The sequence below is a fragment of the Sesamum indicum genome, linkage group LG11, assembly GCF_026168435.1.
Source record: "Sesamum indicum cultivar Baizhima isolate 11 linkage group LG11, ASM2616843v1, whole genome shotgun sequence".
NCBI classification, from domain to species: domain Eukaryota; kingdom Viridiplantae; phylum Streptophyta; class Magnoliopsida; order Lamiales; family Pedaliaceae; genus Sesamum; species Sesamum indicum.
In genome coordinates this window covers 13,299,827-13,326,136 of record NC_142667.1, presented here as the reverse complement: position 1 = coordinate 13,326,136, position 26,310 = coordinate 13,299,827, and the positions used below count along the sequence as shown (strand labels likewise).

At 33.8% G+C, this 26,310-nt stretch overlaps 3 protein-coding genes across 3 annotated transcripts; 2 read left to right on the top strand and 1 right to left on the bottom strand.

Annotated features, from left to right (window-relative positions):
- The first annotated feature begins 1,438 nt into the window (after positions 1-1,438).
- Positions 1,439-4,427, top strand: LOC105174205 (aluminum-activated malate transporter 8). Its single transcript, XM_020697721.2, has 6 exons — positions 1,439-1,857; positions 1,982-2,119; positions 2,393-2,665; positions 3,071-3,201; positions 3,431-3,574; positions 3,718-4,427. Exons 1-6 carry the CDS (start codon positions 1,533-1,535, stop codon positions 4,282-4,284), a joined length of 1,578 nt encoding a protein of 525 aa, XP_020553380.2. The 5' UTR covers positions 1,439-1,532; the 3' UTR covers positions 4,285-4,427.
- An 8,263-nt stretch (positions 4,428-12,690) lies between these two features.
- On the bottom strand, positions 12,691-18,462 carry DGD1 (UDP-Glycosyltransferase superfamily protein). Its single transcript, XM_011095933.3, has 7 exons — positions 17,615-18,462; positions 16,862-16,894; positions 16,363-16,450; positions 15,260-15,744; positions 14,720-14,986; positions 14,191-14,540; positions 12,691-13,602 (listed from the first exon to the last, which is right to left on the bottom strand). The coding sequence occupies exons 1-7, from the start codon at positions 18,263-18,265 to the stop codon at positions 13,071-13,073; spliced, it is 2,406 nt and encodes an 801-aa protein (XP_011094235.2). The 5' UTR covers positions 18,266-18,462; the 3' UTR covers positions 12,691-13,070.
- Positions 18,463-23,371: 4,909 nt separating this feature from the next.
- LOC105173988 (protein LEAD-SENSITIVE 1) lies at positions 23,372-26,310 on the top strand. The gene is made up of 3 exons (XM_011095932.3): positions 23,372-23,541; positions 23,669-23,742; positions 25,425-26,310. Exons 1-3 carry the CDS (start codon positions 23,522-23,524, stop codon positions 26,105-26,107), a joined length of 777 nt encoding a protein of 258 aa, XP_011094234.1. The 5' UTR covers positions 23,372-23,521; the 3' UTR covers positions 26,108-26,310.

Sequence of the window (26,310 nt, the reverse complement as noted above, 5' to 3'; positions counted from 1 at the left end):
CAAATAATGAAAAATATTCATAATTATGTCAAATCTTAAAAAAAAAATCGTTATAAAATTTACCCTTAGAGTTATTATTGCCCCCAAGTCAGTGAAGTCCATGGGGATGAATGAGTTTGAGTTGTTTCTTAATGTTAATTCTCGAAAAGATCTTATTTAAATTAGGTTTGATCGAATTAAATCAATTACATAGTAAATATAATATACTTATCATTTTCTATGAATTATACGTCAATCATATGATAAATATAATAAATCATGACATAAAAAATTAATTTCCGGATATTAGAATTTCCCGTCAATTCTCCTTCATTAATTGGGTGATCAATGGTAATAGTTTCAACATATTTGCGTAATATCAAACACACCATCCTAAGACTAATCTACCTACGTTTGTATAATATAATTAGACAATCTGTGTCTTAATTGGCGTTGTTCTAAACAAGTCCCCAATATATACATACACGTCCAAATTTGTGTCTGCGGGCGTGTGTGTGTGTTAAAAGTGAAAGGGGTGGTGGAATTTATTTATGTGCTTTAAAATTGTGGAAAAGGGCTGTATCCCATCCATGAAAATAATGTCCAGATCCACTCCTTATAAGTCTAGTCTAGTCATCCACCTTATTGTGATGATGGTCAAGCAAACAGTGCTTTATCTTCTTACCATATATAAAAACAAATTAAAGACATACATACATGTAAGTATCAATAAACTATATATCCAAATTGCATCCCCACCAACTTTTCTATGTCACAACTGAAATGCTTTTTTAATTAATACCATCAATTTATATAATTGTGCTACATATTTATATTTTCTATAGAATTTGGGTCCAGAGAGATTTAGGGAATCAGTTTCAATCCTCCTTCAATTAAAAAATAATAATTAGAAAAATTAATTACTCCATGTCATCAATTAAACACAGCAAAAATCTATGACCACCCTAGTATGTAATTATATAAATTAAATAGAGATGACTCGGAGGAAACAAGAACAGTAAGGTTGTAAATTATTCGAGCCAAATCAAACACATTATTATTCAAGATTGTTTGAATTAGTTATCGAGTTTACAAAATGACATTTAAACTTGGCTTGATTACTAATGTAATTGAACCCAAACAAACTTTAATTGGATCAAATATGAATAGGACTTGAGTATTTTGATATCTTTAAATATATTATATTACTTTTACACTAATCAATTCAAGTTTGGCTCGAGTTCAAAAACTTATCGAATAAATAGAATTGAAACAAATTATATATTAAGTGGTTAGGTTTATATTTTTAGTCCTGAAGACTAGACAGACAAATTATATCACTTTTTTTGGAAGGTCATAACCCTTCATTAATTAATTTGCATTGAAACCTCACAATTAATTACTGCCTTGTCTCCTTATTACATCATTATAAATTCATGCTCACACTTGTCCTTATAAATCACAAGGCCAACACCAAAAAGTCTATACGACTTTGCCTCCCTTCCTAAGTAACTGGGCTGGCGCTCTTCCCTCTAATTACCACTTGACTTTGCATGGTTGCTCATCCACAGCCGTGTCTTTTCTCCATAGAAATGAATTCAATTACATACCAAGAGAATACACGCAGCTGCATAGGTTGTCTGCGTGATTCCCTTAAGGCCATGCTCAGGAAGTTCAAGGGCAAGGTTATGGAGATCGCAAAGCAGACGAAAAAAATAGGCGAGGACGATCCGAGAAGAATCGTGCACGCGATTAAGGTTGGATTAGCTCTCACATTTGTGTCCTTGTTCTACTACATCAGACCTCTCTATGATGGTTTCGGACAAGCCGGAATGTGGGCAATCTTAACGGTGGTCGTCGTGTTTGAGTTTACAGTAGGTAAATACAATTTTCAACCTATAGTTTTGTACGAATAATTATTTGTAATGAAAAACCCACTATCAAGATTTCAATACAACTGTTTTTTTTTTAATTATTTTCTAACTTAATTATTCTTTTTCAGGTGGAACCCTATCGAAAAGTATAAACAGAGGATGTGCAACATTGATAGCTGGTGCATTAGGGGTTGGAGCTGAGTACTTAGCAAACCTCTGCGGGGAAGGGCAGGCCTTTGTTCTCGGGGTTCTGGTGTTTATTCTAGGTAAAAATATAAAAATTCTTGTCCAGATTATATTTGACAGGACCAAACCAATCATACAATAAATGTATCACACTTGCTATGTGATTGGTCATTTTCTCTAAATTGTACATCAATCACACGACAAGTGTATTATACTTATCATATGATTGGTTCCGACTAGAACCTCTCGTAAGAAAATATATTATTTTTATTTCATGCATGTAGACACAAAATACAATTAATAATTCCAAAATAATATAAAATTATTAATTATACATTTTTGTTTTAATGCAGCTGCAATAGCTACGTTTACGCGATTTTTCCCGAAGGTGAAACAGAGATACGACTATGGAGTGACGATATTCATACTAACGTTCAGCCTAGTGGCGGTGTCGGGTTCCCAAGCCACCACCAATTTGCAGATAGCTTACCAAAGATTGTCCACCATTCTCATCGGCGGGGCGACGTGCATGATAATCTCCATATTCATTTGCCCGGTTTGGGCTGGTCAGGATCTCCATAATCTTATTACTGGAAATGTAGAAAAGCTTGCTACATTCTTAGAAGGTGCAAATATACATGTGGGATCAGTTTCCATTTTATTCTTCTTCTTTTTTGTTAATATATGTTATTCCCTTCTTTGGAAAGAAAAAAATAATAAGAAATAGTGGGGCCCGGCCCATTTATGGTATTTTATGAAAAAAATTTACTCAAATCAAGTTTTGAGTGAACTAAATTAATCATATATCAAGTAGAAAATACACTTTCTATTTGATTGATCACTTTTCCTAAATTTTACACCAATCATAGGCCATGTATTACCCTTGCCATATAATTAGTTCAAATAGGCCAAACTTGGTCTCTATTTGATTTTCTGGGTAGTTTACTAGAATTTTTTTTTTTTATTGTATTTATTTGTACTGATATAGTGCATGGAGCCTAAGAAACTTCTTTGAAAATTTGAGTTTACAGGTTTTGGAGGTGAGCTTTTCAGTTCTCCAGGAGATGAAAGTAGTGTGGTTCAGTGTAAAGATGACAAGGAAAAGTCGTACCTCCAAATATACAAGAGTGTGCTAAACTCAAAAGCAACTGAGGAATCTTTGGTTAGTAATTAAGCTTATATATTCTCGTACTATATATATTTCAACTATTGCATTAGTGACATAATAATTGATGATTATCACATATATATATATATATATATATTACGTCAAGTACCTAGGATATTAATTTATGTTGTACTTATTATTAATAGTCGTTATAAGAGTTTCTTTTAATTTTATATATATAGTATTATGAATCGATCTAATAATGAATAATGTTTAATTTCAGGCAAATTTTGCGTGGTGGGAGATTGGTCATGGTGGCTTTAAGTTCCATCATCCCTGGAAACAGTACTTGAAAATTGGGGTTCTCGTCCGGGATTGTGCTTGCCACATTGAAGTACTTAGCAGGTGCATAAACACAAAACCTCAGGCAAGTGTAGTCAAAAACTCAATCAATTATTTATATTGAATTTTCTATTACAAATTCTATTGCGTTTAATTAATACATACTCGTCTCTATATATAAAATTGATACTATAGAATTCTCTGACCAACTTATAATTTGAGTTTCAGGTAGCATCAGAATTCCAATTGAAAATCCAATCAACATGCAAAAACATGAGCATTGAATGTAGCAAAGGCCTGAAAGAACTATCTTTTGCAGTAAAAAACATGACATTTCCATCACCAGCTGCTAAAATCCACATTCAAAATTCCGCAGCCACAGCCGACGGCTTTAAGAACGTATTGGAGAACTCCTCGTTGTCCACCAAAACAGACCTCCAAGAAATCATGCCTGTACTCGTCACTGCATCAATACTCATCGACATCATTAGATGCGTAGAGGAAATTTCAGTTTCTATTGACGAACTTTCTCAAAAGGCACGTTTCAGAAAGCCAATCAAATCACTTGAAAAGCAACAGCAGTTGCTTCATCGAGGAATTGTGAAACCCGTTAACGATCATGTCGTGTTGGAGATTAGGGAGACAGGAGGGGACTCGGTGGATAACAAGAAGCTTCGCAGTGGAGTCGTGAAACCCGTCGATGATATTAGTGGCGGCAATGACCACATCAGTGATAAAGATCAACTAGACATTGGAGGACTCAGTACCGGAGAACAAAAATCCTCGTCCGTCTGAGAGAGAGCAATAGAAGAAGTGTGATTGTAGATATTGCAGTAATACATGACAGCATGTTGATTAATTGATTAATTCAATGTTGTAATGTATTATCCTAAATTCTTTTAACAATGTCACGAGAATGTCAATATGATTTGTTCCAACTGAGCCTCATCAGCGTGATAACAAAGCCTCGTTCCTCTTCAAACAAACTCAGTCTCCACTTCTAGTTATTATATGTTTCCTCACAACTAGAAATGACAAGTTGGTCAGGACAGCTATAGAATTCACCTAGCACACAGAATATTCCAATTATGTTATGAACCCAAAGAAAAAACCTCAAATTAAGAATAATTATATTTACATCTCCGACTTATTGTTTGTTTACAGAAGAAGTGGGTTGTGCAAATGATCTTGATGTTTTTATGTGTATATATGTCATTATTCAAAAGGCAGTAGTAATTTATATAAATAGACATTAAGGGTTCGTTTGATTTAAGTAAAAGGAAAATGAAAGTGGGAGGGGGAGGGGGAGGGGGAGGGCAAGAATAATAGTTTTCTTTTAAATTGTTTGGTATGATTGAAAGGAGAGTAATCACAAATAATTTCCCTTGTTTGGTATGAGTAAAACAGATTGAGAAACGAAAGACTAATTTTTGTAATTTTACTGAATAACTCTTCTCTTCATTTTGTATCAAAAAATAAATAAGAATGAGAATATTTTTTGTTAATAAAAATATTCATCATAAATGTGTATTTTTTATTTATTTTAAATTGTTTAGTTTAAATAAAATAAAAATTACTAACAATGTTTTCAACTAATGTTCAAACACCAGTTACCTTTGTTGATACCAAAAAAAACTTTGGAGGAAAATTATATATATATATATATATATATATGGGTAATAAAATAAATAAAAATAAAAATTGTACCTTTTTATCTTTTCGTCTCAATTTTGGATGGAAACAAAATTGGACTCCGGAAGGATTTCATATAGATTAAGTTTTGCTTCACATTTATCTCTTCCTTCTAACCAAACACCAAATTATCTCTTAAATATTCATTTTTACTTCCACTTCTCTTATACTCCCATTTCTCACTCCAACCAAACACACTCATAATACAAATATAATTATCTCTTTTTATGAAAGAGTAATTTGTAGAAGTACATATATGCTGGTGGCCTAACTAATTGTATTGAAAACGTAGGTGGAGATGAAATAGTTCAAATGCAACTCCCTATACCTTCCCGTGAAGTACGAAATCGAACAGATTTAAACATAAATATACATACAGTAATAGATCACTCATGTCTGATTTAATATGACAAGTGATTGTGGTTCATTTTGCATCTTGGTGGGACTGTAATGGCGGTGTACGTCGTTTCATTAAAAAAAAAAAAAAACATTTAAAGAATAATAGAGGAGTACGTAGGGTGTTGTTCTTGGTCTTGAGATGCAGGTTGGCCAGTGGCCACTTAATAAACACAAGTGATATCTGGAATCTATTGGAAGAGTTAGTGGTATAGGTAGAGAGTAGAGAGAGATACTGGGCTGGAACCCCAATTTCTGTAGCAAGTACAAATAGGCATGTCTGAGGGTGAGGGTGTAGGCCACTCAAACACACCCCCACGCCCCAGAACAAGAAATTACTCTTTCCCAATTAGAGGACTTTGAGTTGTTTCCCACTTCAATTCTCATCTCATGCAAGTGGGACAAAAGGAATCTACCCCACACTCACACTCACACTCCCTACTGTCAAATCCTTTTGGGGATCGCGGTTAAAGAATTTATAAAATAATTAATCATAAAAGAAATTAAATGTTTGTCATATCATTATATTACTACTATCGAAAATTGAACTTATTTCCTCATTTGCAATCGTCATGACTTTTTTCAACAAATTTCCAGACGCGTTTTCAGGGTAAAAATTATCATTTTGGAATTAAAGCTCTATGAGTTTAACTTCAAATGGTCTAAATTTCAAGTTTATTGAAAAATTCTACAAAAAGTTGTGATTGTCTTATAAAAAATTGTCTGAAATAAAGTATGATATTTAGACCTCTAAAAATATTTGTAATCTGATGTTATTTAAGTGAATGGAGAGAAACAATTTAGAGTGAAAAGATTCAAAGATATACCCAATAAATTAATAAGAGATTTTTTTAATTTATATAAACAAAATTAGTCCAAAAAGCTCCACCATGGAAGAATATTATGTATCTAATTCCGGAATTTGGTTGTTGTGGATAATTACAAACCATTTTTCCACTTTTGCAAAAGAATTATTAGCACCACGAAGATAATCCAAAGCTCCAGGCATTTTGTGCATCAGATATTATTAATTATAGCTATTTTGTCTAAGATATATATCAAAGCACTACCATTAGACTAATTATTATGTTACGTACCATGTTTTTTACATGATTAAATAATCTTGTCTGAAATTAAAATTATGAAGTCCCCAATTTTTTATATCGTTCATGAAGATATGCTGTAGCATATACATATTATGTCCCACATATGGCGTCCTCGGACAAAATTTTAATTAATTTAATGAAATCCATAGTTTGTAATTAAAGTGAAACTTTACGGTTAAGTGACGAGACGCCTACTTTACTCAAATTTTGGTTGGGAAATTTGGGAAGAAAAAACGAATTGGGATAGTTTTCATTATTTTGAGTTTCCTCTCCGCCTAGGTTAGTTCATCATCTCTAGCTGTCCTCGTTGTAATCCTATTTACGGTTATAAAATTTCTCATAGCTGTACAAATTAGAAAATTCCGATTGAAAATGCTGGAATTCAGATCAATTGATTTTATTTTTTCTAGTTTTATGATGACGACGGTATTTTTTCAATATCAATGCAAGATAATGGAAAAACATGTGGCCCCATGTCTCATTCCAATGGCCTAGCCCAAATCTCCTTCACCACTCACTTGGATGACTGGCCCAGCCCACGTCCTCTTACCCTCCCCATTCAATCCGACTCGCACTCTCTCTTCTTTAAATATTTAGTTACTGATTGAAAGGTCAAAATCTAACCCTATTTCTCAGCGTCTCCTCGTTCTCTTCTCTCTCTCTCATTCTCTGATCTTGGTATTCCGCCGCCGTTCTTGGTTTTCTCCTCCGGCATAATTTTTTCTCTCTATAGTCAATGGCATCCTCCTATATAAACCCTTGATTGCTTTCTGGCAATCAGTAAGAAAAAGCAGAAAACAAAACACACTCTCCTTCTCCCTCACTTTAAAAGTGTTTTGTGTGAACTTACTTCTTTGTAAATAATCTGTAAATAATCTTTCTTCTTTGTACTTTTATTGTTGATTTGTAATAATAATTGTATAAGGGTTTTTCGAACACATTTATCTTCTGTAATAATTGGTTAGGTTTTGATTTCTGGACTTCACTACTAGGTGGTTTATGCCCAATAAATAATTTGATCAAGATCGTATCAAAATTTTACCCACCATGTCTAGTTCGTTGTCAACCTGTAGTTAACTTTACCATCCGTTTACAGTCATCACGTCACGGCCCTGCTCCAATACATTCAAAAGTTACTATAATATATATAGACTCACCATGATCAATCGATCATTTTCGTATATGTAAAAACGTATAATTGGAAAAAAATTATAAATGATCACGTTCTGTGCCCCAAATACGGCTTTGTTGCCCTTACAGCAGTGCACACTTATTCTTACAACATAACTAATCAATTTAAACATTGAAAAATTATTACCAAGCCCGTCCCCGTGTGATTCTAACGCTGTCTTGTCTCATAGGTATTGGATTAAAAAGACGGGCCAATACGACGAACAGGAGTACGTACCCCTTTCATATAATTTCTAAAGGCAAGTGAAGCGGCAGAATTCACTGATCAGTTAATTAATTTAAATTAGTTTCGCGCTTTAATATTACATAATTAAAATATTTGCATATATTGTATAAGTTATGCAAATTATCTATATCAAATAAAATAAAATATCAATAAGACTAAAAGCTTTTAAAGTACAATATATGTGATATGAAATGACAAAACGATTCTTAGAGTTCATTTAATAGCTAAAATAAGAGCAAAAGCCGCCCCCAATTTTTAGTTTAAGTATGAAAAAATTCTTACTCAAATTAAATTTAGTTGAACTAAATTAATGACACAGCAAATATAATACATTTATCATGTGATTGACCACTCTTCTTTAATTATACACTAATTACATGATGAGTATACATTACATTTAATTTGTCATATAATTAATTTCAGATCCGACCAAACCCGATTTGAATAAAAGATTTTCTTGAGCATGAGGTGTGGATGTACGTAATGCTCTGATCTGGTGATATATTAATCATCCCTTTTTGAAAAGATTCCAATCTCTTTTCCCAGACAAAGATTATAAATATTAGTTATTGGCTTCGATTAGAAGCTGTACATTTATACTTTTTGTCGAAAAGTAAATATTCTTATTTGTGAGTTACATTTTTTATAAATAGTTTGGTTTGTGTTTCTTGGACATAAACCTCCACCATCTAATGAACTGATTGGAGTAAAACCAATACGCACTCAGTATCTTGAATGAGATACGGACAGATTCATCAACCCCACAATGCCTTAGCTTTTATACCTAATCACAAAATATATTTTATTTAACTTAATTAATTAAAGTAAAATTAATTTAATTCCACCTGCATCATCGATCATATATATTCGTGTATTTGAATATTTTAATAATATTTCTGATAAAGTAATTAGTTAATGTAATCTCACCAGAAAGACAGTCAACAATATTAATTGGATCGCACGAAATGTTTGTCTCTAATATGTAATTAATTAATATTAGTTAAGAAAATAAAGTTCATGTCCCTTTTTCTTTTGTTATATCTTTCAGGGTGTGTTTGCAAAAACTTTTGCTTTTAGAGAAGTGATTTTTGTAGAAAAAGTTGAAAGTTGTAACAAAATGAAAGTGTGTAGTATTTGTAAAGAAAATGAAAAGTAGATAAAAGCTAAATTGCACAGTATTGGAGAAAAGTCACTTCTAAAAGACTGTTTTTGTCCCTACGTGTTAAAAAATACTGTTTTTTTACTTATTATTTCACTTGTTGTTTGTCACTATTCACTAACAATTATTGTTTCACAAAATATAAATTTTATTTCGACTAGTATCATATTTATGTTTTTCAAAAATATTAAAAAATTGTATTTAATTTAATAGTCCTTCCAATAAGTAATATAATGTTCATCTATACACAATAATTAAACTTAAATGATTCCAAAAAATAATAGTTCTATTAATTAATCAAATAATAATATGTGAACAAAATAATATAATTAGATGACATATAGCGCATAAAATATAAAAAACTTACAAATATTAAATATATGAAAGTGTAGATTCAGTTATTGCTAAAATTTAAATTATTTGAAAACTCCGTATCAACTTTAAATATATAATTTTAAAAATAAATTAAAAACAGTAAAATTGAATTAAGATTATTATAATAAAGGTAAAGTAGTAAAAAATAAAGTTGTATTTATTTACGAAGAAGGCGAAGTAGCTAAAAGTACCATCCAAGGTGTTTCTAACTTTTGGTCTAAAAGCATTTTTTTTAGCCATTTCAAAAGTAGAAACAGGCATTTTAAATACTTCAAAACTACTTTTAGACAGCTAAAAGTTAAAAATTACTTTTCTGAAAACGCTAAAAACACTCCTTAAAATGCTTAATTAATAGTCTCTACTATGGAGTTGCATTACTACATGAAAATGGAGTACAACGAAAATGTTAACCAGCACAAAATCACACAGGTTGAAGCACATGAACCGCACGACAGGGTTCATTTTGATGCGATCAGCTTGCACTTCTGTTTGCTTCATTTTGTATTAACAACTAGCTGTTCATGAAGCCTTATTTGATTGGTAAGACAAAAAAACGTATATTTTTACTTTTATAGTAATATTATTTTTTTGGCTCGTTTCGACATATTTAATTTAATTTGTGGATATATTAAATTAAATTTTAAATTTGAATATATTGAATGATATAATAAATTATATACTAAATACATAATTTAAAAACCAGCATCAGCTGACGCAAATATGTGGAGGTGGGGGTAGGACTGTTCAATAACACCGCTAGATCCACTAGAAGAAAATTTACTATTGACTATGGATTAAAATTATGGTAAATAATTATTATTAACTATGTTTAAATAACAATCAATGCAAAAATTTAGATTATCCACCATTGAAACTATTCTTATCTTGACCGTGAGTCAGAGCAAATGTTTTAACTATAGTTTTTAACCATGACAAACTACACTTGCAAAAACTACAACCAACAACCATAGACTGACCACGATTAATGAATATATACTACAATTATTTATATAACCATAACAATTAGTCATGCTAAATGTTGAATTTCTTCTGGTGATTGAACAGACCTTTCCAAGTCAGTCCTTTAGATTTTTAACTATGACAATTAAGTATAGATTTTAGCTGAATGTTTTGACCTCTTTTGTATGACGCAACTCTAATTAATTAATTATGGTCATAATTTTTATATTTTACCATATATGACAAAAAAAATAATACTTCTAATACTATCCATCTAAATAATATATGGAGTCCATGTAAATCCATGTTGGGGACTCCATCATAGATACAAGATTCTATGCCCATTTTTGAAGAATTGTCTTTTGGGGTCAAATAAGAGTTGGTGGTGATGAGATACTCTTAAAGCGCGATATCCTTAAAGCACGACCTCTTTCGCAAGGACATAGTACGAGGTAGGCTGAGGCAGTCTGGCGGTGGGATTTTGAGTTGTTTCCAACTTCAACCCTCAGGCAAGGCAAGTGGCCTGAAAGATATTACAATCTTATTTATATATAATAATTTAATATAGTACTAAACATTATTTAAATATGGTAATGTTCTTAAATAAGTACGATTTTGTGACCTGTAACCTTAATTGAGGTACATATATCAAGTTTTTTCAAAGTAAAAAAAATAATGTATGAAATAGAATGTGTAATAAAATTTGATAGAAAATCAAATTGCGCATGTAGGTGGGGACGTAATTCCGGGGTTGAATCAAAATGATACCCAACAATCAATCAACAACACTAGTTTTGTGCTAAGAATCCAGTGCATATTCTCAGTAGGCAGCAGCCACTGCCACTGCCACTGCCCTCCTCATCATTCTTCATCAACTTGGAAAAGCAATTTGGCAGCAGAGCAGACCACACAACCTGCTGCTACCACGTCAAGTAATTGTGAAATTACAATATTCCTATGTGCTGTCGGTGAAATCGTGTGACCTGACCTCAACGAAGATTGAAGAGTCGGATTGGAGTTGATGTAGGAAATCATATAATGGTGTACACATGCTTCATTAATTTTTACATGTGACCACTTGATATTTACACCATTTCTTGGAATTGATAGGCTTTGGGGCACATGACGAGCACGCACCTGCACCCACACCCGCACCGTACACAGTTTCTTGCTTGGCGTCAGCTTATTTACTTCTTTTGCATCTCTAGCTACTTGGTTTAATTGCTTCTGCGGCCCTTAATTGTCTTCTAGGTATTCACATCAACTGTTCAACATATAATTAATCCAAAGTTGTCAAGGAACGAATGAAGTAAAAGAAAACATAATCGAGGACGTTATGATGCAACAACACTTGGGCAGCAGCGTACGTACTACTATTTCTTCACCTCAGTCCATGCATTTGGGCCTTTAGGAATTCTCACCAATTCACAACGAATGTGTGGATGAGAACTACGTTGGTCGAAAGTTCGACAAACCACCCAATCAAGAGATCGACTATATTTTGAGGCAAAAGAAACACCCTATCCACGTCTAGAAACACATTACTTAATGTTTGAATATGTGTTTTGAAAATAGAGAGAAAAATATAAAGATAAGTAAATGTGTGTTGAAGATAGATGGTATATTTGGATTTGTGCTTTGAGATATTTAAAGTATTTTAAAATAAGTGGTGTAGGTTTGATGTTGAGATTTGGGAAACAAAAATTATTGTTCATTGCTAAATCATATCTCTTTTATATATATTTTTATATATAAATATGTATATATAATTATTGTATGTTTAATGTTGTATTTTTGGAAGACAAAGATCACTGTTTATTGTCAAATTATATCTCTTTTATATCAATAATATATAAATATATATATATATATATTATATATATAAAATTGAAACAAAAAAACATAAATAAGGTATAAAAATATAAAAATAAACATTGAGTGTGTTTTATCTTGTCTTGAAAAAAGCAAAAACATGAAACCAAACATACCGATTGTAATTCGACTCTAAACTTTGATTCAATTCTTTCTAAGCCAATGATGTAGTACTAATACTATACAAGGGCCTCAGTCATACATGAATACAAGTGCTCTTGAAATAACAAACAAAAGCATGCCATGGGAAAACCATAGCGGATAGGGCAAAAGTAGATTAAAGAAGCTATATTTACATTCAGGACATGCAACATTTTACCATCCCCGTCATTCTACTCTTTCATAGCTACAGATCAAAGAGAAAAAAAAAAAAACAAAATTGAATATTGCCATGAAGCACCACCAATCAAGTCGAAGTTAGTGGAGTAATATACCCTAACGACATAGCTAATCAAGTCCAAGCTAGTGCAGTAATATACCCTAACGACATAGCTAATCAAGTCCAAGCTAGTGCAGTAATATACCCTAAAGACACTGCGTATCTATCTTGCATATCTATCTTACATGACATAAATAATGATTTACAATTTAGTTAAGCATCCATCTACCAGCCATATATCGGGTTCTGAACCTGTGGGGGCAAGAGACGAAGATCTTTGCGATGTTGTTTATCATAGTCCCTCGTCCCAGGGATTGCGCCAGTACACAGCCTAAGGAACTCGTTTCCAGTGAGACAGTAATGAGCAAATGCCAGTCCTCCATCAACCATTTCATTCAGGTTGGGCAATGAAGTTGACTTCGTCAAACCCTTATTGCTATTCCTACCTGAATATCCATCACCTGAATTATCCAAAATCTTGTCAAGATCCGAATATTTCATGAACCTCTGGGTGGCTGCTTCCCATGAAAGGCTGTATCTCTGCTCAGGGGTAAGAGGCTGAGGTTCATTGGCCAAAGCTTCTCTTACTTTCGCAACAAAGTCTTCAGGGGTCTTGTATGTCAAACAATTGGGAAATGCCCTGAAGAAATCATTTGATGGGTGATCTGCACAAACAACGAACTTTCCCATGGCAAGGGCCTCAGCTGTAGCAGTGCAGAGCACATCACTGACACTTGGATTTATAAAGATTTTGTAACTGCAGGGCAACAAACATTGGTCAATCAGGGAACTAAATAGTAGATTTCCTTATAAATCTCTTTTGCAAGGGGACAACTGATTTAACCTAATACAACAAGGATGTACTTGCTCTTAGAAGGTTTATCCGTAGAAATAAGTATCCTCATAAAGAACATAGTTGTATATAAAATCAAGTTGACCCTTACTTAAATCAGCAAGATTATTGTACTCTAGGGAACACCCTAGTGGGTTTAGGCCTTAAGATCTTTTCCCAGAGGTCAAGACAAACCCTTGGTGTGCGCATAGGTGGGAAGAAACTATTAAAAATCAGCGAAATTATAACAATGAGAAACTCCCAATTCACTCCTCAAAAACGTCCTCAGGATAATAATCTCAGATGATTTAAGTATTTTCAGGAAACGTGACCGATTCAAATTTGTTTGTGTTTCCCATGCAGGTGGGCCACCCCACACCCACAAAATCATACAGTATGGGAGGAGATCGATCAAATGACTAAGTGAGAACTGAGAATTACATCAAATTCCACACGAAGATATTATCAAACTGATATGCATATCCTGTATAGAGGGAGAATGGGGAAACTTACCCTTGTAGGGAATCATCTGCATGATCTCTGCCTCTCATAAAGTTGACATTCAGATTTAGTCTTCTGGCAGTGCTCTGAACTTCATGAGCATCCTCTCCATTGCCATACACATCCAAGTTGAAGCCATCAAGGTCTTTTTTGTGCTTTGCTAACAAATCTATCAACTCTTTATACCCTTTTGCCCATACCATCTTGCCTAAGAAATATGCTCCCTTAGAGAAAGTTTGCTCTCCACGCTCCTTTTCAGCAGCTACTTTTTCTCCAATCTTTAAGAACTTGGGATTTACACCATGAACGTTGCAAATCACAGACTTCGGTAAATCTTGAGTTGCAGCAGACAACCGAAGGACCTAAAGAGAATGATAACATAGTTATTGCTGACAGCATCCAAACTCAGTTAATTCAAATCAAAAGCTGACCCATTCTAAGTAGTAATTTATTTGTTGGGAAATCATATCCTAATATGCATAGAGGGATGCTGGTCATGAGAAAGAACTCAGATAAAGGCCAAATGAGGAATGACCACTACCTTGTGACAGTATGCCTTCACAACCCAATTGTTAATGTGCTTAACAAAAAAAGCCTGGAGAGCACCATTCTTCTCCCTCTTGATGTATTCCAAGTAATTTGTGTGAACAATGCCAACCACATGGTTGAATTTATCACTCCAGCGTTTACCGTGATGGTACCAATTCAAATGTTCTGGTTCTTCCAGGATTGCAATGTCAGCATCCTTTGATGAAATAAACTGAGAAGTATCTCCAGCTGGGATAATACTCCGCCTGGCTTTTGAGAACTAGGACAAAAAGAATAACAGTGTTAAAACAGTGAACCAAATATCTGAACTTATTTATAAATTATATGAAGCAGAATCACACCATGTTATAGATCTTTTATATTTTTAGACCTCTCAATCATATCTCTATATATACATTAAATGTGTAGACAGGTGTAGTAAATACAATATGATAGTACCAACAGATGATTCAAGGAGGTTCTAGATAAATAAACCTTTACTGAAGTCAGCAGGTATGGAATTACAACAAGAAACTTATTCATTGAAATCTACCTTTCCTGGGTAAAACGATATCTTGAAGTCAGCCTTGAAGCCAATCCTTTCCTCAAGCCAACCACGTATATAACTTTCCTGCTCCTCAGGCGAGCTAAATGTGAGATTGTTGGGATAAACAAGTTCTTGATCTGACCTACAAAGCCATGGAACCAAAAGCGTGACATTCTGCTTAGCAGATTTTGCTAAATATGCCGCTCGGAACAATGGATTTACAGCTGTTCCTGTCATCCAAGGAAGGCTGGCAGTGGTGACAATAGCCACGTGCCTCTTTTTATCTGATGCATCGTGTTTTCCAAAGTCACTCCAAAAGCCACCTTCATAACAATGCCCTGTACTCTGGAGAACACTGGCTATCCTTAAATCTAACTCATCATTGATGTTCTCACTTTCAATCATAGATGACTCGCCTGCAGGTACGGAACGTAATAGAAGTTGATTTTTGCGTTTGCTGCATAAGCTTTCCACTATCTTGTCTGATATGCCTGCCACCAAAGAACAAATATTCTGAACTCAGCTAGATGCAGAGAAGCACACTATTTTAAAATGACAATTAGACAAAGATAAACACATTATACTCATCATTTAAATAAGATATCACAGGGCCATGTTTAGAGAACCAGAATAACCTGGAATGGGAAGAAATCCTAGGTTTATTCCAGGATTAGAAAATAGGGGAAAGTAAGTACAAACATAGGTTTAAAATAAAAACATGAAAGCATATCTTCCCTCTTAACATAAGGAAGAACACCGCTCCTAAGATCAATCTGGAAACTATCTTTTAAGAAGGACATTATGGCAGGTAAATATCTGAAGACAAAGTCCTTGATGCCCGGGATCCTTTTATAGACCGTATTCATTTACTACAAATGCCAGCCATAGCAATCTCATAGATGGTCCCTCAGTGGACAAACGAAACATATTTCACAGAAAAAATCAATATAAAAATATTTAACAGTAAACTCTGCACTAATTGATTTTAGCAACAAAAACCAATTAAGACCAATTGGCTTCGCACAAAAAAAGGCTCGATGTTAGAAATTTCGTCAAATTTTCAGTGGAATTATGCGAAGAACAGAACATATTGCATCCGAGCTACATACCTCTATTAATACCGAGTTGATCCAGTAAGGGGCTAGACTGTCTCACCAAACACGCCAGGAGTTCTGGTACATCAAGGGGCGGAACCTCCTAAATCAGGATCGGGAAAAAAAGAGAAACTATTCATTAAGATGGGGAAAAATAAAGAAACTACAACATACATAGGTGGATTTCCTCTGGAAAATTGGATTTTGCAAATACTTCATTCTTTTCAAGAATTGGATCATATATCATTTGCTCATGCAATGATAGGTATCAAATATCAATTAATTATACAGAGGTTTACATCTCGGAGAACTTTTTCCTGGAATTTCTAGATTATATGATAACCATTACAACCTTTCTGCCCTTCTACTTTTCAACTCATTTTCTCTCTTCCAGATAATTCATCAAGTAGAATAGAGATGGTAGGTCTAAGCTTCAGTTAACAAAATATATCACAATATATCATATACATATATATATATATATAGAGAGAGAGAGAGAGGCTAAGAGACTAACCTTCGGGTCATTTGGATCCTTGTAAATTGCTCTCTGCAAATACAAGGTGAAAGAGAAAACAAAGAAAAATCAGCCTAACAGAATTCAAATGTCAAAACACAAAGCCTAGCCAGTTTGAAATAGCCATGACGATCATAAAATATCTTGGCAGGACTAAAGAGACATCTTGGTTTAGCCAACACAACTACTCTGAGAGGAACAACAAATTAGCAAAATCTAGAACTACCCTGGTTGTACTAAGGTCAGGAAATCTGTCTTGCATTCACACATAACATTGCAATCAAATGCCAGTGGCCTAAGGTTCTAAAAGGACAATTTGAAACCCCTAAAATCTATGCAAATTATGTTCATGCGCCAGTAATAGTAAACAGGTCAGAAGATTCTATGTTATTCCTTCCCCCCACCCCCTAACTTCATAGGAGTAGATAACTTTTGCTTTAATAAATTTGGTTGAACTAACCATATAGTCTCCGCAACAGTATAACAGATGAAACAATATACTTAGAACGTCCAACTTTGCACTAGAATTCTGGAGAAACAACGGGCAAAATTCAACACCAAGATCATTCTTGTAAAACCAACTTTCATCTACAAAATCATACTAACAGCTAATGATATAGCATACATCAAAATTTAGAAAAACTGAAAACATGCATGCGTCATGTCGAGCACTATAATTAACTAACCAAGTGAACGTTCAAAACAAAGTACTCTTAGAGGGAAAAAGAGAAATAGGAAACTGGAAATGCCTACCAGGCTTGACTTTAATTTCTCGACAAACTCACTATTCTTGATCCCCTCCAGAATATCACTAGAGCTCTTGTGCTCCAATTCCCTCAGCCTCGACCTAAAAGTCTTGATGGGTTCCCAGAACTCCCCAAATTGCCCCTCCTCTCTCTCCCTCTCCTTAAACCTCACCCTCCTCCATTTCCTGAGCCTCTCTCTATCATCCTCCTCCTCCTCCTCCTCCTCGCCCACCTCCGCCACAATCGCGTTCTTAATCGCAGACAAATCAATCTTAATCTGCGGCCGTGGGTAAAACTTGAACTCCGGCGACGAATACGCCCTTCTGATTTCCGATAATTTCGGCTGAAGCTTCTTGACAAAGTCTATCTCCGCAGGGGGAGCGGGGTTGAGAGTGGCGGACGCGGTAATTGTGGGAACACTGAAGGGCGATTTCGAAGCAGAGTTGAGAAAATTCTCGAGTTCTTTGTCGGCTAGGTTCTTGAAGGAGTTGGCTCGGTTTTTGAGCAACTGGAGATCGGCATCAGCTGAAGAGCGCACCTCGCGCCAGCCCTTGGATATGAAGGAGAACGCTTTCTCCGCCGTCACGATGGAGCTGCTCGAGCGGGAAGCCGTCGCCGTCGAGGAGGGCGACCGCGCCTCCGGCGGCTTGAAATTCATTTGTGTTCAGATCCTTCAATCGATTCGTAGGGCAGCAGAAATTTCCGATGAATAGAAACGCTGATTGGCGAAGGAGCTGCCTGTGAGGATTTTACGGCTAAGATTTTGGTCCCTTTTCTTCTATTTTAATATTTAGAAAATACTACTACTACTACTACTCTCTCTTCCTTCCCTTTACAAAATACAGAAATATGTGTGTAGTCATATATATATATACATATAGACACACACACAAAATAAAGAAAATAGGGGTAAGGGATTTGTTAGGGTGGTGATGTCGAGGGAGGGAGACTGACACGTGGATTGCCACGTAAGACTAGCCCGTTCTGATTGGATCCATGAGATTGATTCGGGGTCGTGCAAAGTGGTGACATGAGTGGAGGAGGCACGTGACATGATAACGTGATGGGGCCTATGGTAACAAGGATGTGGGTGATGCATTCAACGCCAACCTCTGCTTTGCTTTGCTTTGCTTTGTTTGTTGAAAGTTCAATTTTTGGAGGGGAGTTGACATGTAATAGACTTCGCACCACTCTTCTAGAATTATATGGAGTTAAAGAGTTCTAAATCTGTACATCTACTGAAGATTTTCTTTTTAATTTTGAGAATTATTATTAATTAAAATAATTTAATTATAATTATTTATATAACCATACATGATTAATAATATTAAATAAATGAAATATAAATAATACTTACTGTCATAGCAGACAACATTTATTATACAGTAAAACAACATTTCACACATATAGCGTTGTTCGTACGTATAATTTTAGGTTTCAACTTTGCAAATTGAATTAAGCCTCATTGACATATGTATCAAGGAGTTCATTAATAAAAATGGGTAATTAATGGCACTACCATCTAAATGGACATTTTAAGGTCAATTTTAATTTGCCTACAATTTTATAACATGGCTCTTTTTATTTTTTTTAAAATAAAAGCGATAAATTATTATTTTTTGAATAAATTGATTTAATATCAAATATTTATATCTAACAACTAACGATAATTATAATCCTTATACATTAATTATCAATATGAAATATTTATATCTAATAACTTGAAATTAAGATATTAATACAAATTTAAATGTGTGGACTCGAGTCTCATTTTATGTTTATTTATTATAATTTATTTTATTACATTAGTATATTGATCTAATATTAATATATTATTCAATTTATCAAAATACTAATGTAATTATATGATTATTAATTATATCAGAATACAAAAATTTCAAATGATAAGAATTTAAAATTAGTTTAGATAAGTAAAAGTAAACTTGTTATCATTAAATTAAAATTATTATTTTCATAAACAAATCCTCGTAAATTCCATTTCTGAAAATTATTATCCCATAAGAAAACCTCTATTTAAAAACACAAAAAACATGAAAGAAAATAAATAATGAAACCTCATTCATATCACGTAGACAAAATAAACTTATTAGAACCGGATTATAAGTGCTCAATATTTATGATTTGATGTTATGATAATTTTAAATTACTAAAATGGTTGTAAAATTAAAAAGTTAGAAGATAAGGAAAAAGGAGGGGTGGTGAGTTTGATTTCTCATGCCAATCTTGTGCTTGTGCCAAAGCAAATAAGCAATTAGAACGTGTTATGTCACATCCATTGATTTCGATCTTCACCAACTTAATCATGAAACTCAAATCCACTTTTTTGCTTTTTCCTTTTTTTTCTTTTTTTTTTTTGTTTTTGGGTGATGAAAATCACTTACAATTGTGTTTGTATTTTTGGGATTTGACAACAGCAGCAGCTGGCTGATGAACTGGCATAGATTTTAGAGGATGGACAGGTGGCGGAGGGTAATTGGTAGTTGAAGGAGTGTTGCAGAATATCCTTATAGCAGCGGATATCCATTTCCGTTGGCCAACCCCCCTGGAACTTGGAAATCACAATATAATGTACTTTGCTGCCCGGCCGTTCTCTTTGACCACATTCATCCCTATTTTTTTTTCTTTTTTTCTTTTTTCCTCTGAAAATTTGTTTGGAATTTTAGTATTAACTTTTTTAAAAAAGTAATAATAAATACCCACATATCAAATACAATTTAAATTTATTCATAAAAAATCTTAATATTAATCGTAGACTAAAACGTTATAAATTTGTTCATCCTTTTTCACCACCTAATTATTTCAATTGTTATATGCTTTGTGATATGAGGGAAAAAGCAGCACATCTTCCACCTTTCTCATCAAACGACTACTAAAATATTTAATTCAAAGTATTATATATATTTATAAGATTTCAATCTTAAATAAAACTTTATCAATAAATCGTGACCGAGAGTTACGGAAGGTATCTTGTTTGAATTTATTATATTAATTGCAAGCTTGACTTTTATTAAGCATATAATATATTAATCAGCAATCAACCAAAACATGATATAAAATAGTTATTCTATATATATATATATATATGTGTCACGTGGTGAGGCACAAATGATATTTATTAGATAGGTCGGCTTACCAAACTCCCACATAACTAAGATTTTGACTAATTTCGTGAAAATGGATAAGTAGAGACAGACCTCTAAAAATAATGCATTTTTTCAAGTAATTTCTTCCTTTCTTTCTGTATTTAAATGTACATGCAATTGTGGCATCAGTGCAAATATTGAGTGTAGCAATTAAAATAGGATAAAATTGATTTGCTCTTATCCAACTCACTTACCTTTCCAATATTTATGACCATGCTCTTTAGTGTGTTAGTTTTCCCCAATTATGTCAAATTGACATCTTGACGTGACTTGGGATTTGAGATATATTGTTGCTCGCTACTTTAATTTAGAGATGTAAAATGCTGTCAGTTTCTGAATCATTCCAGCATTTTATATATAGAGAGGTAAAAGACCATGACATATTTTATTTAAATTATAATTAAGGTAAAGTACAACCAACTCCCATAATTTTAGAATAATTATAAATATTCTCTCATTATTTAAAAAATTATAAATATTTTCATATTATTTGATGAAATTATACAATTATTGAATAGAGATATGACGTTAATGTTAACTGTATCCTTACTTTTTTTTTATTAAGAAGAAATTATAAAACAAGAATTAGAGAAGTTTGTTGTAATTTACCCTTATAATTACCATATAAGTGGTGAGCCATTTCAATCATATAATCTACTTTATGAAAGGACATGATTTATTCATTGGAACTGTCATATCACTACACTCTCTCAACATATAAATATATGTAAAATCATGAATTCATAAAGAATAGAAGACAAAATCTGAAAACCACTAAACTAACAACTCATCAACAGATGATGTTTACTCGTGAATTGTGTGATACAATAAAACCAATCAGATTTGCACAAGGTGGTGTGAAGGGAAGGAAGCCCAGTTCTTACAACCACAAAAGTTTGGGACATAAATTATTAGTCTCCACAAGCATACATTTGTTTTTCCATTCTGAAAACAATGTGTCGGGAAGGGTAAGTAAATAGAACCCAACGCATTGGAAGGTGGGAGTTTCTTGGAAGAGGGAGGGAAATGGAGTGGTGTGTTTCTTTCTCCCTTGTAAAATCAAAGTCTTGTGTGGAGCACCAAACGTGTGAACCCACAATAGCTTGTCTGGTGGCAGTGGGGCATTTACCAATTACCATGACCATGTGTGCCTGTCATCCATCAACCATTTGGAATGTCCGTGTTTTTATTTTTAAGTTGAGAATAATACAATTTCTTTTCTTTAAGTTTGGTATAATTACATATAAAATTTTCTGTATTTTACTTTCATCTAACAAATAAATTTATTTATTGGTCAAAAAATTCACTGAATTTTTCGATATTAATAATAATAAAAAAATGAATAAAAATCGATATTTACTCTCAATTAACTTATTATTACTAACTTATTGCTGGTCAAATAATTTTTTTCGAACTAAAAACTACCCTTGTAACGATGAAAATAAGTTAATCGGAATTAGAATTAAGGTGGAATTTTGAGCTATTTATAAATTCTAAAATATGTTCTCAATAAAATATTTTAAATAAATTATAAAAGTCACACAAAATTAAAACATATAATATTTTACGCAAAGAGGTACTGGTCGAGTAACACGGGGTGTCATTTTGGTATCTCATTCTATTTATTTATATTCTCCAATTATTTTTCTTTTTGGTAGAATTATTTGGAATTCGGATCAATATATGGTGTAGCCCATTTGCTGAGCCCACACAATGTGGCCACATGGGCTCACACAAGGACATGTCCAACTTAACCCTATTTGCTTCACCTGTGACTTAAATTTTAGCAAAATATTCTTAATTTATATTTAGGTTTTCAATTAAGGCGACTTAAATTTATATTTTCATTTTAATTTTAATTGTATGTATCCATATTACACGTTGAATTTTTTTTAAATAATGCATAAATAATTTTTATTTATATAATAGTTTTTTGATAGTTATATATAATAAAATATTTCAATAAAATTTAATTTAATTGATAAAGTTTGAATCCCATATCTATATGATTATGGACTCAAATCCTATATATATGTGGATTATTACTCAATTTTAATAGGAAATTGATTTCCTATTATAACAATTTTGTTTTCAATAAAGGTAAATTGCATAAATAGATAAAAAGAGAAATAAAACAACACGGTTCAAGCAGTGGAGGTCCCGTCAAACCAAGGACTCCTCCAAGGTCGGTAAAGAACACGTATACTAACTACAGAGGGGAGGATAGGACTAAATATGATATGTCTAATCTCCTCAATTACATTCTTAGCAACAATGTGTCATATGTACGGCCAATATACTGAAAGATTCGTTGATTTCGTTCTTGTCACAATAGATAATAATAGCATAAGTTGGTAGTGAGGTCGATATAATTTTAATTGATTTTATTAAAAAAAAACATGAGAAATAAAAAATGAGTTAGGACAGTTGACATGCGTGCATTCAGCAGTTTATAGGCGTGGAGGTGGCGATCAGTGGAGACGGTCTCTTTCCTTACAGACTAAGACTCGGAATTTGTAACTTAAGAGAAGGGCATTTATGTCATTCAAAGTAATCGAATACACCGGAAATCGTAATCCAAAGCCAGGCACCATCGTCTAGAAAAAGCAAAGCTCCCCAACTTGCGTAAAACCCCTTTGCCCCATTATCATTTTCCCCGTGAGAAGAAGTAATCGTTTGCATTTGATTTTCAATTTCAACTACTACATTTTCTTCCCCTAAGTTACCAGAAGAGGAATCGAGGAAGAAAAATGGGGCTGCTCTCTAATAGGTAATTTTGATTAATTTTCTCTTTATCATTGTAATACATACATCAATTTTCTCGCTTCTCCTGTTTCTATTTTTGTTGAATTCATTTTAGTTTGTGTATGTGTTTTTTATGTGGATTTACCGTGCAGAATCGAAAGGAAAAGCCTCAAACCAGGGGATCACATATATTCATGGCGCACTGCTTATATCTATGCTCATCACGGTTAGTTTTGATTGGATTTATGTAAAAGAAAAAGAAAAAAAGATCGGTGTGTGCGCGAATTTCGGAGTAATTAAGTTGTATAATGGTGTGTGATGAATGTTGGAAGAGCATATTGTCTTCTGTTATTTTTAGTTATTGAATGATAACTGAGTCCTTTTGGATAGTATTGGTAATCCTAGAGAGAGAGGGTGCGTGAAACAAACTTTAGGACAAATCCTAATAGAGTTGTGCGAAACGTAAGAGGATCAATTGGTTCTCCCCCAAGAAGTTGATGGATTATTTTTTTGCTCCATTCAGTATCTTAGACTTATTCGTTATCACCTTCACTAGATTGATATTATAGGCTCTCTGTGTTGTATATATGGACAGGGTTCTGAAAGTTAAGTCTTTTGAGAGATTTGATGAAATTGCGTTAACTGGAATGGGATGGACGTGGATATTAATGGTGCTAAGCTTTAGAGTATTATTTCCTTCAACGTAAGTGCTTGAATGTATCTAGTTGGAAGGAGTTTTGGGCTAAATAACTGTATGTCATTTTATACAACTTAGCCTGGTGAAAGCACTCTGCTTTTTTCCGATCACCATCCAGAGATTCTGAGGCAGCTTATTAGGTGTATTAATTCTGTCATTATCAGAGTTTGCTGTGCATTTATTTTCAGCTTGCAGCTTCGCAACCATTTCCAAGATCTAAAGTAATTAAATATATCAAACTTCTTATGGTTATTTAACCAAAGAATGGTTTTGTATAGTTTATTTTTGTTGTTCCCCCGTTCCTTAGTTAAGTTATGTTGCTAATATGTAGTTTACTCTTCACAAAATCCATGATCCCGTTCATTCAATTTTTGTGCCCCAAAGTTAATTCCTTTTGAGTTCAGCTCTTGGTTTTCAAGTAATTCAGGAACATTTTATATACTTCAAGTTGTAGCCGCTGTATCATATCATAGTTTACATCCTTTCTTAGTACTACTATCTTCTCAATGAAAGATGACTACTTGACCAGCATTTCCTTTCTCAAAGCAGATATTTTACTGTATTTCTTCCATTATTATTTAATTGAATAATTATGAGCCGTTGACATTAGAAACTATAGGAGGAGGAACTTCTTTTCTTCTGGCCTGTTACATTTAAAATCTGATGGTCATGAGAAAAGCGCTCTAGACATTGATGTAGTCTTCATTCTCTTGGAGTTGGGCGCACCCTTGCTCGACTTTCTGGAGCAACTAGGTGCTTTCACTTTCTTAACCATTACTATTATTCCTGGAGAACAGAACTGACAGGAAGCCCTTCATGAGTAATTAGTACAGCACAGAACTGTGGTATACACTCAGAAAAGGACAGACTTCTTTACACTTAACAATTTAAGACCTCACAATTCAAAGCTTTGTGTAGATGTTGTTTGAGTTTGATAGTGTTTATAAATAAAAGCTGATTAATCTAGTCAAACGCAAGTAGTTAAGTGGCATTAAGAGAAAATTACATGGGATTCTACCTCTATGTAACTGGAGCATTATTTTTATGCCATCCGAGGAAGTACCAGGAGTCTCATTAAACTGATTGTCCTCCGTCTTCCATATCTAGTGCCCTTATTATCTATTTCATTTATGACTATACAATAGAACTAGTTTTCGTTGTTATTGTTCATACTGATAAATGTTTTTAGCATTTTATTTGGATGAGAACAGGGATCTATGTTGGGGATGATAAAGTGATACATTTCACGAGGCGCGGCCAAGAAGTGGGGACTGGGACTGTGTTAGATCTCCTTTTGGTGAGCTCAGGACCTACTCGATCTCATGTGCCATGCCCCACCTGTGTCCCTGCGGCAGAGGGCCATGGGGTGGTCTCCTCATGTTTGGATTGCTTCCTTGCCGGTGGCATTTTATACCGCTTTGAGTATGCTGTCAGCCCTGCTCTTTTTCTTGCAAAAGCGCGAGGAGGAACTTGTACGCTGGCTGTCTCAGATCCTGATGATGTGGTGATTCATCGTGCCAAGTACCTGCTTGACAACGGGTTTGGGTGCTATAATGTTTTCAAGAACAATTGTGAAGACTTTGCTATTTACTGCAAAACAGGATTGCTTGTGCTGGATCAAAGTACAATGGGGCAAAGTGGACAAGCCGTGTCCATCATAGGTGGACCCCTTGCGGCTGTCTTATCTACACCACTGCGTTTCGTCACCACCAATGTTTATGGGATGGTAGCTACTGCCGTTGGAGTTTATTGTGCTAGCCGTTATGCTGCGGACATTGGTATGAGGATGGATGTTGTGAAAATTCCTGTCGAGGATCTTACAAGGAGGTTAGCCACAGGGATGCTTCAGGTCCTTGAACCAAGTCTTGCAGCTCTACCAGCTCCTGCTAATTAGCACGTGTGCTGTGTCTTAACTATGAGATTAAGTTACGTTGTTCCTTGGTTTTATCGCAAGAGATGACAACTTGATGTACTTATTTCAGTACTAAGATTACTGAAGTTGGTTGGACTGGTGTAATAGACATTTTTATGCGGGTTTCAAGTTCTATGTACGCATGGCTATTTAATATGAAGCAGAAGAAAGATTTCATTATTGTA